General features: G+C 37.4%; 1 protein-coding gene across 3 annotated transcripts in view; it reads right to left on the bottom strand.

Annotated features, from left to right (window-relative positions):
* Nucleotides 1–17268, bottom strand: part of PPARG (peroxisome proliferator activated receptor gamma) — a 129426-nt gene that overhangs the window by 36411 nt on the left and 75747 nt on the right. For all 3 annotated transcript variants that reach the window (XM_045812298.2, XM_045812299.2, XM_045812297.2), the window contains 3 exons: nt 11378–11605; nt 9821–9990; nt 1312–1450 (listed from right to left, as the gene is read on the bottom strand). In XM_045812298.2, coding sequence (XP_045668254.1) covers nt 1312–1450; nt 9821–9990; nt 11378–11597 — 529 coding nt within the window. In that variant the 5' untranslated portion in view covers nt 11598–11605. The remainder of the gene's footprint in view (nt 1–1311; nt 1451–9820; nt 9991–11377; nt 11606–17268) is intronic.

Here is a 17268-nt window from a genome sequence, read left to right on the forward strand (position 1 = left end):
AATGTGCCCTTATGTTTTATGAAGTCTGAAATAGAAAGGGAATTGATGGCATCAAACCAGTAAATTATTTTGCAATCAATGACTGTAGCTGTATACTGTTACACAGCAGATGTAATCAACCATGAGGGAAGTCAGACCCAAATCTCCATCCTGCCCAGTATAGCTGATAGATCTCTTCATAATACACTCTTGCCTTTAGAGGAAATGACCCATATTAATTATAAAATTATAATTTTCTGAACTATTTTTAAAGAGTTGGATATCAACCAATTAGCGATTCTCAAATATTTTGAAGATGTCCACTGTGAAAACCAAACATCTGCATGATGGAATAAAACTTTAATTTTCATAGATGCTTTGGAGTCCTAACATATGAAGATTGACTTCAAACATTATTTTCTTACCAGATCAGTTTTGACACAGGTGAAGGCAAAATAAAGAAAACAAATAGAATATCTAGTGAACTGAGACTTCAGATTTTATTTGATCACTTTGGCATTTTATATTTCTTGAGCTCATAATGAGTTTTCAAAGAACTAATACTTGACAAATATAATACTGTCAAGTTACTATCGAATTGTTTTTGTGACTTTGTTAACATCAGTCTGAGCTAAATGGAAATCAAGAACTATTTCTTCAAATAGGCCTGTCTTCCATGACTTTACTGAGTTAGTGCTACAGTTCATGAAAACAAGGGTCTTTTTGGGTCATCTACATTCTCTTAAGTTGACACTCCTTGATTTTACATACGGGTTTTAAAAACAAACTTCTATTCTCTTATGTTTCTACAGAACCTTAAAATTCTTTGCTTTATCCACGATGCTCCTTGATGTCAAGGATACTGTTACGCCTGTAATCATCTTTGCACAGTAAAGAGGGGAAAAAAACGATATATTCTAAATTCTGATATGCCACTTAAATTTCCATACCCAGAAACCTGCAGAATTTTCTTACATTTAAAGTAGAAAGGAACTACTGATACACAAAAGCATAATTCTTTCTAATGCTATTAAAGCAACATAAAAAACTAATCACAAGCATTACATTCACTTTAAAATACGAGTTAATTCTATCATTGCTCATATTTTCAAGTCTTTTCTCCCACCATGGCAGATGCCCAACACAGAGAGAAGGATTCTACACTAAAAACCTAGACTCTGACCAAAATGAGAAATACTTTATCAGCATATACTATTCTGAAATCTGACATTTTGTGGGAAACTGTATGCATTTTCAGCAATGGCCCTAGAGGCTCCTGACCTGGAAGCCATAATGAGAACAGTAAAGTACGCGTGCTAAGTGTTCACTTACCATTGTGAGACATCCCCACAGCAAGGCATTTCTGAAACCGACAGTACTGACATTTATTTCTACTTTTTTTATGGATCCGACAGTTAAGGTCACACCTATCATAAATGAGCTTCAATCTGATTGTCCTTCGGAAGAACCCCTGCAAAAGAATATGGAAAAAAGAAGCAAATTTTAGGTCTTAATGACACATGGAAGCAGCAACATTTGGCTAAAGGTACACTGGCCTAGGTATCCGAAAAGGTAGGCTCTGTCACTGCTGACTTCAGACAAGTCACCGAACTGCCAGTTTTCTTTGCTCTAAGATAAAGAACCAGAAGAGCTCCAGTGTCCTTCTTCAGCCCTGAAACAGTGACCACAGCCAACTGATGTCATTCACCGTATCTTGGCTCTACACTTGGAGCTCAGCATGCTCTGAGAAGTGCTCTGGATTTAATGTGATGCAAATAAAACACCATGTAATCAGTTCAGTCTCTCTGCAAATCATTCCAACAGCATGCCCCAGCCTTTATTATTGTGCTAAGCCATTTGGCAAAGTTATAATCACTTCATTCTAAAACATGATCAGGGCCAATAAAAATCCACATGTGGATAATTTTTTAGAATTCTCTATGTTGCATAATTTCCTACAGAATTGGTTTCATTTACTTATGTAGTTGAAAGAGTGCTCCATAACTGTTGTAGCTTACAAAAAAAAAAGATAATAGGAAAGAACAGAAGAAGTAATATATAAATCCTCAGACAATGGACTGCCATCTCAAAATAGCAAATAGGTCGATGTGAGGCTAATTGAATTCTGCTGTATTTATACTTTATTGAAAGACCTGAAAGAAATTTTAATTGGAAATGTTTGCTAACTCCATTTTTTTTTTCATTGTCAGGGTGTTCTTACTCATTTCTACTGTGTTTATCTCCATGAAACTCAATTCTTAACTCTTTCAAATGCTTCTGGCCCTGTTGGGTACAGAAATCCCTGAACTAGTACTGGTTCTGCCACTGACAGGCGTTTTCATTTTCTCCAGATTTGTACTTTGAATTCTAGACAAGTATTTCTACTGCTTACTTGACACGTCACTTGGAAATCTAACCGCTACCTCAAACCCAGCACGTCCAACACTGAAACTCTGGATCTTACACTGCAAACTCACCTTACTGGCAGCTTTCACCATCTCAGGTGCTACAACCACCCTCTGAGTCTCTCAAGCCAAACTTTTTTTTTTTTCAAGCCAGCCTCTTTGAAGTGACTCCTGACTTCTTTCTCTCACGTGGAAAGCTCTTCTTCTAAATATACACCTGCTTATTCTCCTCATGGCCTTCACGTCTTGCCAACATCTCAACTTCTCAATGAGGCTTATACACCCTATTTAATACTGTGGCCCGTCCTTGCCTCCGCTTCTCCTCTGGAGCTCCTGGTCTCCTTCACTCTGCTCTAGTTTTCCCTTTCCTTTTCTTTCTTTTCTTTTTTCTTTTTTCTTTTCTTTTCTTTCCAATAACGCTTAGGACTTTCTAATATATCATATAATTTACTTATTTTATTTTAAGTGTTTATTTTCTGCCCCTCCCCCACTGCCCAATTAAAATTGTGAGCTCTATGGGGAGCCACTGGATATGACCCAATACCAACAGAAGCCTTCTATTAAAATCTATTGAATGAAGATGTACATCACTTAACTTCCTTAATGGGCCATCTCTGATACTTTTCTATCCTAAGTCATGACTGAGATATCACAAGGCCACTGGTATACTCTCTTCCTTTTCTGTTATCTTATTAAATGTAATATTAATTACAGACATGTAGAAAATACATGTAATTATAAAACACAGTAAGATAATTATCACACATGAGCCCACCGCCAAGATTTAAAATCATGACTGGAATACTTATGTATTCTTCCCCTATCCAGCTCCTGTCCTCTGTGTCCCCTTGACGAAGTAATCATCATTCTCAATTTTGTGTTTACTGTTTTCACGACTTTTAAGAAAATACAGTTTAATCACACCGTATGTGAAAACTGAATAATACACTGATTAGTTACGCTTGTTTGGGGGCTTTATATAGAATTTTGGGATTTTTATTTTTTTAAATTTAGTATTAGGTTTCTAAAATTTACCTACTTTCTTGTGAAAAGCTAGGATTTATTCATTTTCACAATTTCATAATATTCTATTGTATGACTATTCCACAATTTATTGATATCTTCTCACATTGATGGATGTTTAAATTATTGCCAACATTTTGCTATTATGAACAGTGCTTTGATACATATTCCTGTAAATGTTTTATGATGCCCACGTACAAGAGTTACCTAGGAGTGGGGTTTTTTGGATTGTACAGTAAGTGAATGTGAAATTTTACAAGATCAAGGCAAACTGTATTCCAGAGTGATTTTATCAATTTATATTCCCTCTAAGATTGGTATTGTCAGACTTCTTAATTTCTGTCAATGTAGTGTGTGTAAATAGAATCTAAATGTGATCTTAATTTGTATTTTCCTGATTTTTTATTTCCTAGTTTCCAACTGGATTGTCCCTTCCTTAAAACTGAGTTTTAGAAATTCTTTATATATTCTAGGCATTAATCTGCTGTCTGTTACAGGTGTTGCAAACATCTTCTGCTCTCTGTGGTTTACTATCCTTGAAATTTACTATTTCAGTCTCTCGGGGTTTTTTTTTGAACCTGTAAACAGTTTCGTTTCTCTCTCACTGTTGAAAGATTACAGAGAACTCTGTTATCTTCCATCTCACTTCGGATCCCATGATCTCTGCGCTTCCACTGTTGCTGTGGAGAGGTCTACCGTCAGTTGACTTTGAAGTGTTTTTTTCTTTTCTCTTCGGTTGCTTTTATACACTCTCTCAGTTTTCGGTGTTCTGCAGTTTTAGGGCAGTGTGTCTCGGAATGGTTTTCTTTTCATTGATTCTCTTGGGCATGTTTTCTGCATCATGGTTTCACTTGTTCATCAGTTCTGACACGAATTAGAGAAGCGTTAGACCTTATTCTAGCCTTCCATGTTTCTGAACTTCTCCTTTACATTTTCCATCTTTCTGTCATCAATTACTCACTAACACTGGTTGCAAAAGTAAACATCAGAACAACGGTCAAATAAGATCACAAAAGCTACATAATAACAGTGAGAAAAAAAGGGAAACATCTCTCACCAAAAGTTCATCAGTGAGAACCGTTCTGTACATTACTCTTGTATTGATTCGTGAAGAAAACATACTTTCCTAATATTCAAAGATCCTACGAATCCTTCAAGAACTAAGAGGCTTCAAATTCTAGCAGATTCTGGACAGGACATATTCGTAAGGCACTGTAATTCTCAATCTCAATAATTTCATTACATTTACCTGCCAGTTCAGTAGTCCTTTCTTCTGCTATGTCCAATAGCTATTTAACCCTTTCCCTGAATTTTTATTTCAATAATTATATTTTTCACTTTTTAAGTTTCACTTCACTAAATAAATTGATTTATTTTCAAATATGCCTGGTCATTCCTGATCATCTATTGTTGCTTGTTCATTGCTGTGATTCTGCCCTCCTTCTTGAAACAGTTCATACACGGCTGTTCTATATTCTCTATCAGGCAATCCCAATTATCTGCTTTCCTTGTATGGGGTGGAGGGGCGTAAATCTGTTTTTGTTTATTTTTGGTAGATGTCATTCAAGTTGATTGACTTCTTAATGTGTTTACTGACTGATATTTTATGTTGAACTCATATATTGACCTTAAACTGTGGGAATCCTATAGGATCTAAATTGGGAATTCTTTCTTCCAAAAAGAATTTCCAAAAAGATGCTTCTGTTGGAAGCCAGAGGTGCCAGTGACTTGTGACTATTTCAAATTCCCTTGAGAAAGCAGGCTCAATTCAAAAGCCCTAAACTCAGCTCCCCCTCATTGATGGCCCTGGATACTGTTCTAGGCATTGGTCTCTGGGGCAATCCTGCACCTCAGTACTCCTATAGGCATCTACCATGAGAGAAACTTTGCCTCAGTAAGTGTGCCTGCAGCCCACAGGTCAAGACCTAGAGTTTTTTGTTTGTTTGTGTTGCTATTGTTGCTCGTTTGGGAGAAGTTTTCCTTACCCTTGTGAGGTCAGCAGTATCTCAAAGATTAGGTCGTATAAAGGATCTGCTGGAACTTGAAGCCTCCTTAATTCTCAAAGAGTTCTGAAGACCTCTGAATATTATAAAAAGTTATTTTATTTCACTTACTAATAGAAGGCTAATGTGCAGAACTATTCTCACTGATAAACGTTGGTGGGAAATTTTGTTTGGATTTTTGCCATTGTGACCATATATGTTTTATGATAATCCTTGACTGCTTTTTAAAATTTTCACTTCTAAAAACTCATCTCCATGGTGGAAAATGCTGCTTGGCTAGCTGAGAATGGGGCAGGTCCCAGAGTAGTCAGTTATTTGGCATGGCTGGATAGGAAGGTTTTTTGATGAGAGAATTATGTTATTTAAGTTTAACCCTTACAATGCAAAGTTTTGTTTTGACTCATACAATATCTTTCAGTGTTCCACATTATTTTTTTATGATGATTCAGGGTCTTTCAATGTTAAAGGAAAATAATTCTGAGTATTATTTATGTACTGTATATGTACATAAAATCATAAACTGAATGTATACACACTTCAGCATACAGCTTTGAAGTTGCTTTTACTTTTCTTTTTCAAAACACTTAGTTCATAATAGCCAACTGTATTCTCATCCTTTGATTATTTCAAGAAACCTAGCGAGGAAGATATAAGGCTATTAGAGTGCTTTTCTGTACAGTTATTTATTGATTTGAAGAATGAAGCAGGCTTCCCTGAGGTTTCTTCATATTGCTGATCAAGAAAACACTCTTTGACAACACTCTTATTTATTATTTTAGAGTCTATAAAACTGTGTGCAATTTCAATAGCTTAGTCTTCTGATTACCACAAAGTCTGTGAACTGGTGTGATGGAAATGCATGAATCCCCACTGCAGAAATTTTTTTGGTATAGATTTATTCCGAGGTCTTCGTATTTGTCTGTGAGAAGGTGATGGCTGCTTTTTTGCTTTTGTCTTATAAAAATTTTTCTCCAGCTTCTCCTTAATTGCTTTACTTTTAACAAAACTTTTAACTTAGGTGCAATGAGACCCAAGTTAATTTTACGGTGAGATTAAAAGCCCTGTGCTGGTCCTGTGTTTGGCTTTCCTGTGAAGTGGTATGGCCCAGAGAAGCTCAGTCAATGAGCTCCCATGGCAGGTAGAACATACTAAAAACCCTTCCTGAGTTAGGGCCCTACATAGGAGCACCAAAACAGATTACACTGTATGATATAGTAGACTGTACTTACTTTTATATGTAGGTAAGTCTGTGGTTCTAAAATGATCTTTCACTAAAGATACAAAAATAGGATGAAACCTACTAGAAAATGAGTTAAGTGTCCAATTTGTAAGCAAGAAATGACAGCTTTGCAAGCTCTAAGGTGTATGTATTATTCAGTAGCCAAAGGTTATATTCTACCTAAGTCTGAAATATTAATAACCCAAGAATCTGTCGCTATTCCACTTTAATCCAAGCCTAATCTTTTTATTCCTGTTTGATTTTTGGCAAGGATCACTACTAGAAACCTGTTCCATGGGCACTGTAAAACTGTTTCAGAAGACCTACTAACAGCTATCATAAGCAATACTACAACTATTCTTTTCAATCCATAAATTAGTCTGCAGGTTGATGGTTAACTAGTATTTTAATTATGGGCATATCCTACATTCTACTAAATGGCAGACGTTAAACTGCCGAAGAACCCTTTAGAAAATACATGAGGCAAACACTTGTTAATTTCACTTTCCTGGCTTTTTATTGAGTACTGTCGATAAGCTAAGAAGATACCTTTGATTGCTGGTAGCCACTGGTCTAAATGGGCTGCATTCAGACTGTGGCGACAATTTTGTTTAGTTCCAAAGTAGCAAACCCTCAATCCCTTATAATAGCAGTTCTCAAACTTTCTGGTCTCAGGACCCTTTCGGTCTCTTAAAAATTATTGAGAACCCCATGAACTTTGGTTTATGTGGGCTATATCTACTGATACTTATCAGACTAGAAATTAAAACTGAGAAATTGTTATGTACAAGAACCTAACAGGCAAACAGTCCATTAACCACCAGAGCTATGTTACCATTCCATGTCATGTAGTTTCTGGAACACTCCACATACACTTCTGAGACAATGAGAGTGAAAATGGTAAATGACAACCAAATATTATTATAAAAAGAGTTTCAACATCACGGGTGCCTTGGAAAGGTCTTAGGGACCCCTAGAGGCTTCTAGACCACATTTTGAGAACTGCTGACTTATACTTGGAGAAGCCAAATTATATTATTCGACTAACATTTTTCTTATTCTTATCTTTAAAATGAGTAGATGTCTATTTCCCCTTCCAAGGTTAGTATAACGTTCCTTGCATTTTAGTCTTGGAAGTCTGTAATCCAGGGTATTCTTCAGATCTGATTAAATATTCACTCTCCATGTCTGCCTCAGGACCCTTTCTGTTCCTAACTTGATGGCATTTGGACTTTGTCCTTCCTCTTTTCTCCTTCTTGCTATCTTCTTCACTCCCTTTTATTTTCTAAGTTTCTGTGCCCTCCAGAACTTAGCGTTTATTACTATACTATAATCAGCTATTGTCTTTCAGTTTTTAGCTCTTATCACTAATGTTAACTCCCCACAAATATCTGCCTAACAGAATCATGGAAGAACTATTTGCTTAAATGTTCTAGTTTTCTAAGTGCTTCACCAGCCCATAAAAAACAATAATGTATTATGGAAACTTAATCGATCACAGTTCTGCTTATCAACATAAATTACCAAGATGACTAAATGGAATGGTTTCTTCAGGTATTTCTCAGAATTTGGCAACAATTTACTCCAAAATTATATAAATCTAACACAATAAAATGGCATGTTCTCACCACTCATTGGAATCTTAAATAACTGGCTATACATAATGATTTGGAGATCACAGATATTTGAGTTTTTTTTTTATTATATCATGTTAGTCACCATTGGTCCTGTGTTAGTCACCATTGGTCCTGTGTTTCTAAAAAACATCCCTAGTTTTTGATGTAAAGTTCCATGACACAGATATTTTAGTTTGGTTTTAATCACACAGTGAATAGGTTTTAGTGTTTTAAATGAAAGCGTCTCTTGCCAATGGTATTTCAAAAACTCATTTTGGAATTTTAGACCTTAAAAAGGAATTAGACCTTGGATACTGCTAATCCAACCAAGTTGTTCTATGCATGAGGTGACGAGGGCTGAAGTGTTTATGTGATTGGCTAGTAAGTCTGGGCAAATGACTAGGTGACTACTAGCTTGTGTCTTTTCACTTTATTAGGTTGCCTTTAATAATAAACTATTTGAATTGAAGAGATTCTAGAGATCGTCTAATTCAACCCCATCATTTTATAGATGCAAAAACTAAGGCAGGATATTGTTTAAAAATGATATATGCTAAAGCATCTTGCACAATATCTGGTACATAGTAGAAATTCAATAAATATTTATTTCAGACCCTAGATGTTCTAACACCTACCTAACTGGTGTTGTATATCTTCATTCTGAATAAAAAGCCCAACTGAGGATCGATTCTGATCTTTTCTAAGCAGTGTTTATTTTATAAGGTAAATATTTATGAACAATTTATTCTTAGCCCTGGAGTATATAATAAATACTACCGATTCACTGAGTATATTAAAATTAATTATTTTAAAAGACTACCTATTAAAATCTGAGTAGATTTAAAATTTCTTAATAATTGGGCAGAATATTACTAAATGTTTGACCTTTCCAAAATACACTTTTCACAAAGAATGGCGGAAAAATAACATCTCCCTTCCGGAATAAGAAATAAGAAAACACAGAGCACTGGCTTAGGAATCATAAGATACATGTTCTGGTCCTAGTTCTGCCACTTACTGATGGATGACCATGGTGAGTTTCGCTAATTCAGAATCTCTACATCTTGATGGCCACTTGACCATCGCGAAGCTCAACCTCACAGGGCTGTCCTGGGCATCAGATGAAGGTATCCATCTGTCTAATATGTCAAGCCTCACATATACAAAATATCATATACAATAGTGAGGAAAAAACCCAAAACACCCAAACTAGAGGATTCAGAAAACATGAGTTCTGAGCCAGCTCATCCCTGTCTTGCCATGACACACTGAGTAAATTCCCCCCCTCCCCCTTTTTTAACCTGCAAGGTGCAAGCAATGAACGAGATCAGTAGCTCAAGGAGCAATTTGGAGAAAGGGAAGTGAGGCAATGCAGCTCTGCGTTTACCAATTCTCTTAGGTTTTCAAATAAATCATTTGAAGAACGGGTTTTACCAAATCAAACAAACAAAAAGTTTTATCTCAAATCCTTGCTTTGTGTTCACAACAAGAATTGAAAGAACAAGTGAATTTTCAGCAAATTTTTTGAAAAAAAAAAAAAAAAAACTCTCTCTCTCTCTTTTTTTTTTTTTTTACCTTGCATCCTTCACAAGCATGAACGCCATAGTGGAACCCGGAAGCTTTATCTCCACAGACTCGGCATTCAATTGCCATGAGGGAGTTGGAAGGCTCTTCATGAGGCTTACTGTACAGCTGAGTCTTTTCCGAATAATAAGGTGGGGATGCAGGCTCCACTTTGATTGCACCTGTGTACAGAAAAATGTGAGCAGGTAATTATCGCATGAAAGACTACTACAAAGGCTCTGTGGCAAGTCACCATAGTCTACCTTACTGCCATATGTTTATTATTTATGTGTAGAAGCATTACCGAACATGAAAAAAAACACAGGAAAAAGTAGGCTTTATAACCACAGGCAAGTCACAACACTTCTGAGCCTCACCTGTAAAACTGAGTGAGGGAAGGGAATTAAGTCTGTGGTTCTAGGACCCTTCAATACTAAAGCTCTGACAGACACCACATAGTATCTGAGACAATTAAGGTTATTTTGGTACATAATGTGCTATATTTGGCATTCATCACAATATTAAGCTATACATTTGTATTTAAATACCACATTTTAGAAGTATTTTTAAACCACTCTTGGAAAAGAAACACAGAAGGAACACCGCTATGAAAAGGTAATGTCATGCCCAGCTTGAAGGCACATGAAAAATAAGAGAACAGGTTTGCACCAGTGTTGAGTCAGAAAAGGTGGTTTGTAAAATAATCTTCAATAGAGAGTGAGAGAACCCATGGAGAGTAAGTACTACCCTTCTTTCTGTTGGTTAGGATCAGGCCTATTAAATTTCCATTTTAGGCTGTAGCCGAAAACCACACAAATATAACCAAGTATAATATTTATCTCAAAAAAAAAAAAAACTAGAAATACAGGAAGTTCTTACTTATTGTCAAGTAATGGTTGCCAATTACATGGTGGTGGCTTTGGAAAACCAGCATATCAGCACAAAGATAAAAATCAAGGAAATAGCATCATAGAAATTTATTTTATCTTGAAAAGCGCCGTTTTGGTTTGTCTTGAGTCTGATGTTTTTGATGTGCATTTACTTAATGGCAGGAAGATTTATCAATAGACTACAATGGCAAAATTTAAATTTGTGCAGAAAAACAGGTTTCAGTGTAAGCTGCTCAAATGGCAGAATTAGGAAAAATGGACCACAACTTTGCAATTTGGTGATGAGAAATTATGTAAGGTAGCAAACTATTACTTAGTAACTTAAAAGCACCAAAAGAATTCAGAGTTTGGGTGACGGACTCTTACTTAGCCTGAGATGACCCTGGCAATGCAGCCATACTGGAAAATGCTCCTAAGAAGGAAAGAAACAAGAAACAGGGAAAGGAAGAGGGAAGAGAGGAGGGGAAAAAAAGGAAAGAATGACCTGGGGTATTTACACACTATCATCCTTTTTGGGATGTCATAAATACATAATGTTTCAAAGATAAATGGATGAGTAAATGAATGGTAAGTATCTTTTTTATAGAGTTCTAGTCTCTGGAGCATTTATTCCAGTGTTATTGAGAGGTTAGTCCAATTCTAGTCTTAGCAGTGTGAAAAGTGAAAATAACTATCATACTTTGGTACTCTTGGAGCTTCAGGTCATACTTGTAATCAGCAACCATTGGGTCCGCTCTTGCAAATGGAATGTCTTCATAGTGTGGAGTGGAAATGCTGGAGAAATCCACAGTGGTGAAGGGCTTGATGTCAAAAGAATGGGAGTGGTCATCCATTACAGAGAGATCCACGGAGCTGATTCCAAAGTTGGTGGGCCAAAATGGCATCTCGGTGTCAACCATGGTAATTTCTGAAATGGAAAAAAAAAAAGAAAAGCTGGGGAGTTAGTTCTGGAAAGCAGAGCAAACTTCTAAAGATACACAGGAAGGGACCTGAAAGGGTCTTTGGTACTGTGCTCTCATCTAGATTACCACTATGAGAGAGGAAAAAACAACCACCTTCGTGCTGTCCAGGGTGCCTTACTAAAGGAAGGAAGCCACCCCTTACCTGGATATCATAGCAGAGAATCCTACAATAGCATCGATGTGGTCAGTGTACCCACGAGAAAGTCCTACAAACAGCCCTGCTCTCATGATCTCCTAAAGGAGATCATCAAATCAAGTCTGGTAACGATTTTTAAAGAACATAAAGTTCTGGGGCAATTTTACTTCCTTGGAATTAAAGATGCTAAATTTTTTTTTTAGGATAAAAATTTTGCTCCCCCATTTGTGTTTATAATGGTTTTGTGTGACAGAAAATTCGGCACATTAAATTTAGGTACAAATATATTCTTTAACTGCATTATAAGAATGATTTTATTCTTCAGGTAATACAAAAATGAATCTTTTTAAGAAGGGGAGATCCCTCTAAGAAAACTTACTCAAATATTTATCTTTTCTGTGCATACAGTTTTCCTTAAAGGGGAGAATGTGTTCTCCATATCGAGAATGGAAAGGTTAGAGATCGTGGAAACATAGCTCATTATGAACGAGAGAATGTTGAAATGACAATCTAGCACAGCATTAATTTTAAACCACCCTCAAACCAAAACCACAACAAAACAAAAATGGAAACAAGAAAACATATAAAAGACAAAGGTAAAAACACTTATATGGATTCTAAGGCCACAAAATAACTCATTTCATGCATTGCCTGCTTAGGATGATACATGCCACGTGTATTTTGCAGAATATGATTTGCAGTCATAGTAAGTGAAATAAAACCCTGAGAGATTTTAGTTCGCACTATTTAATGTGGATGCGTGAGCCGCCAGAGGGTGGGGACCTTAAACCTTAGGAACCTACGTGGGTACTGATTGATGGAGATATTCAGACATTTGAACCCACGCAGTGCCTCACGGGTCCTTGGTTCTCCTGAAGCCAGTTCACTCTTCAAAATGGTACCAAAAGAGCAGTCACTGAGTACTTTAAGTGGTAACTCTTGGGTCAAAAACACTAGTGAAGGGCTGTGTGAATTCGGGACTGCTGACATGGGAGACAAAGAGATGAGCTGCTCATTAAACTCTAGCGGCTCCTGAGATCATAGGCTGATGTATCTTATTCCTAGTCATTTCCCCATCACCTAGCAATGGGCTTGGCTCATAGTATGTGTTCCCATGAAATACCGAATGAATTGATGCAGAGGCTCTGGAAGTTGAGCAGAACAGGCAGGAAGGGGGGAAACAAACTAGTATTTATTGAAGTACCTCCCACACACCAGACATGTTCTCTTACTCCACGTAACCCAAGATCTTTTTTTTTTTAATATTTTTTAAATTATATTATGTTAGTCACCATACAGTACATCCCTGGTTTCTTTGTTTTTTTTTTTTTAAAGATTTTATTTATTTATTTGACAGAGATAGAGACAGCCAGCGAGAGAGGGAACACAAGCAGGGGGAGTGGGAGAGGAAGAAGCAGGCTCATAGCGGAAGAGCCTGATGTGGGGCTCGATCCCACAACACCGGGATCACGCCCTGAGCCGAAGGCAGACGCTTAACCGCTGTGCCACCCAGGCGCCCCCATCCCTGGTTTTTGATGTGAAGTTCCATGATTCATTAGTTGTGTGTAACACCCAGTGCACCATGCAATATGTGCCCTCCTTACTATCCATCACCAGCCTATCCCATTCCCCCACCCCCCTCCCCTCTGAAGCCCTCAGTTTGTTTCTCAGAGTCCACAGTCTCTCATGCTTCATTCCCCCTTCTGATTACACCCCCTTTCTTTATCCCTTTCTTCTCCTACCGATCTTCCTAGTTCTTATGTTCCATAGATGAGAGAAACCATATGATAATTGTCTTTCTCTGCTTGACTTATTTCACTTAGCATTATCTCCTCTCGTGCTGTCCATGTTGCAGCAAATGTTGAGAAATCGTTCTTTTTGATAGTTGAATAATATTCCATTGTATATATGGACCACAACTTCTAATCCAGTCATCTGTTGAAGGGCATCTCGGTTCCTTCCACGATTTAGCTATTGTGGACAGAGCTGCTATGAACGTTGGGGTGCATATGGCCCTTCTCTTCACTACGTCTGTATCTTTGGGGTAAATACCCAGTAGTGCAATGGCTGGATCATAGGGTAGCTCAATTTTTAACTTTTTAAGGGACCTCCACACTGTTTTCCAGAGTGGCTGTACCAACTTGCATTCCCACCAACAACGTAGGAGGGATCCCCTTTCTCCACATCCTCTCCAACAATTGTTGTTTCTTGTGTTGTCAATTTTTGCCATTCTAACTGGCGTAAGGTGGTATCTTAGTGTGGTTTTGATTTGAATTTCCCTGATCACGTAACCCAAGATCTTATCCCCCACTTTATAGATAAGCCAGGACCGGAGAGGTAAAGTGACTTGCCCAGTGTCCAATAGCTGGTCAATAGAGGATTCACACTCAAGATTGACCCAGGACCCTATCCATTCTGTATATATTCTCTTTATTCCCTCATTGATGAAACAGTTTTATGGAGAAAGGGCTACTCTCCTAGGGGTATCTGTCAGTGGGTCTCTTGTTTTTTCCCAGCAAGCAGAGAGCTAAGGAATTTACTCTCAAAGGCATGAGGTTAAAAATTCCAGTTGTGGTCTTCATAAGGAAAACAAAGTGCCTTGAAAACACAAATAAGGAGACTGTCCTATGAATGTGCTTCAGGGCTTCCAAGGGGACTCATTAAAGGCACCGTTTGGGTTCACATGTCTGAATATCTACACAAATAAGTACCCAAACAACCTTAAGTTATCTGAGTCACAGTATAAACACGACACACAAGAAGAAGAAGAATGTGTACTGGTGATAGCTTAAAGGTCAGGCTGGGTCTCAATGACACCCAGAAAAACATCTGTGCTCTTAACGACGGGGCACCCATCAAACTGTGCCCTTCGCTTCACAATTCATCTAAACTAACTCACCCAGGTCCCTCCACATACTCTGTCCATCTCCTCAGCATGCTTATTATACATTTCTCTATCTACTTTGCTTGGTATAAATTATCTGCATATCAAAATATACCTCTTATGTTTTAATTGCAACATCCACAAAAGTGGGTTTATCAACTATTTCTTATTATGCCTGTTGCAAAGTTCATCTGCAAACAAAATAAAGCTTGCTGAGTTAAAAGTAGTGGATAAACCTCCATATGAATACTGGGAAATGAAAATAAGCATGCAAAAAATATCTGTGTTGCAAGAAAAACTGGTTGCTCATCATTTTGCTGGTTTAATTTTGTTTTGTTTCACTTTTAATATATGACTTCAGTGATTCCCTGTCAACCAAAGCCATGCTTCTTAACACAGGAATCATACCCTGAGGGACCATTTACTTTATTGCAAAGTTTTGGGGAAATTTTTAATGTTAAAATAACCATTTGTGTGTAAACGAACAGGATAAAAAAAATCATGTGATTTTAAAGATATAATATGGAACTCCCTAAAAAATGGATACCTGTGGTAAATTTTATAGCCAAAAGAATGCCATTTAAAAAAAACAGACTCTATTTTCATTTATTTATTTTTAAAGATTTTATTTTTTTAAAGTAATCTCTGCACCCAGTGTGGGGCTCAAACTTACAACCCCGAGATCAAGAGTCACATGCTCTACTGACTGAGCCAGCCAGGCATCCCTAGACTTTATTTTTATTTTTTTAAAGTAGGCTCCACACCCAGCATGGAGCCCAATGTGGAACTTGAACTCATGACACTGAGATCAAGACCAGAGATGAGATCAAGAGTCAGATTCTTTACCAACTGAGCCACCCAGGCGCCCCCTAGACTTTATTTTCAAAAGCAGTTTTAGGTTTCCTTAAAAGTTGAGCAGAAAGTACAGAGTTCCCATATATCCTTTTCCTGTCCTCCCTTTTCCTGACCCCTGAAACACACACAACTTCCCCTATTATTAACTTGAATTTCCCCTATTATTAACACTTGCATTAACATGCTATGTTTGTTATAAAACTGATGAACCAGTATTGATACATTATTATCCCCAGTTTGCATTCCAGTTCATTCTTGGTGTTGTACATTCTATGGTTTTGACAAATGCATAATGTCCATGTATCCACCATTACAGAATCATACAGAATAGCTTTACTGCCCTAAACATCCCCTGCGCTCCACTTACACATCCCTCCCTCTTCCCCCACAGAATGCTATGTTTTTGCTGTCCTCTTCTTTTAAGGGCATATGAGTTGAAAAGCAGGAGAAACCCTGACCTTCTTATATTATATAGATATAAACGAAATGTTTTACCATGGCTTTCAAGGCCCTCCCTGACACAGTCCTAACTTACTTTCTCAGTCTTATTTTCCACTAGTGATCACAGACCCCACTCCCATTCTTGGCATACCCTGTGGTCAGGCATATCATACTATTTGCCCAGGTTAAATATGCTCTGCATTTTCTAGTCTGCTTATCTTTGTTCATGCCAAGGCTGTTCTGTCTTCTTCCCATCCCTCATCGCTGCGTGTCACAATCCCTCTGTCTTTCCCACAGCAGGACATCCCACAGTATCCAAATGCTACTTTCTCCAGGAAACCTTCCATGAAGTCTCCAGCTTAAAAACACTCCCCATTCTTTGCATCCCCACAGCTCTTTGTACCTCTCTTTTACCATTGACAGAATTATTTGGATAAATATCTCTGCTATCAGATTTCAAGTTCTAAATGGACGGTGTCTTGGTATTCTGTTTTCCCTTTAGTCCTTATGCATAGTTGTTGTTTACTAAATGTTTACCAACTGAACGATCATTCGTTTTTATGTGAAAATGTAAAAAAAAAAAAAAAAATAGGGGCGCCTGCTGGCTTAGTCGGTGGAGCATGTGATTCTTGATCTCAGGGTTGTGAGTTCAAGCCCCACATTGGGTGTAGAGATTACTTAAAAAGTAAATAAAAATTAAAATAGTGGTGCCTGGTGGCTCAGTTGGTTAAGTGTCCAGCTCTTTGTTTCGGCTCAGGTCGTGATCTCAGGATCGTGGGATCGAGGCCCGCGTTGGGCTCTGCGCTGGGTGTGAAGCCCACTCAAGGTTCTCTGTCTTCTCTCTCCCTCTCTCTCTGCCCTTCCCCCCTACTCATGCTTGCTCTCTCTCTCTAAAATAAATAAATCTTTTTAAAAAATTAAAATAAAAAAGAAAACATGTAGAAAATGTTTACAAAAATAAAAGGGAAAAATAAAGATACTTTCTCAAGGTTTAGTTTTGCTAAGACTTATACTCCCCTAGAAAAGATGATAATCTTCAGTATTACAAATAAAATACAATTTAAACTGTAACTCCTCCCTTTAACTAAGTGTATTCAGTTTTTCTCTTGATAATTTGAGGAGCAAGATTAGGGTCTTATAAAGCTCCCCCCCTACATAGAAAAGACAATGTAAGAAAGAAAAACAGCTTGCCTCTTCATCTCTAAGAAAACATATTACTCAAATACACATTTTCCTTTCCCCCTCTCCCTTCTCCCTGTTCTTTTTATTCTGGGACATCTTGACCTAAACAA

Source organism: Ursus americanus, chromosome 14 (genome assembly GCF_024610735.1).
Source record: "Ursus americanus isolate L20-20 chromosome 14, mUrsAme1.1.p, whole genome shotgun sequence".
Classification (NCBI taxonomy): Eukaryota; Metazoa; Chordata; class Mammalia; order Carnivora; family Ursidae; genus Ursus; species Ursus americanus.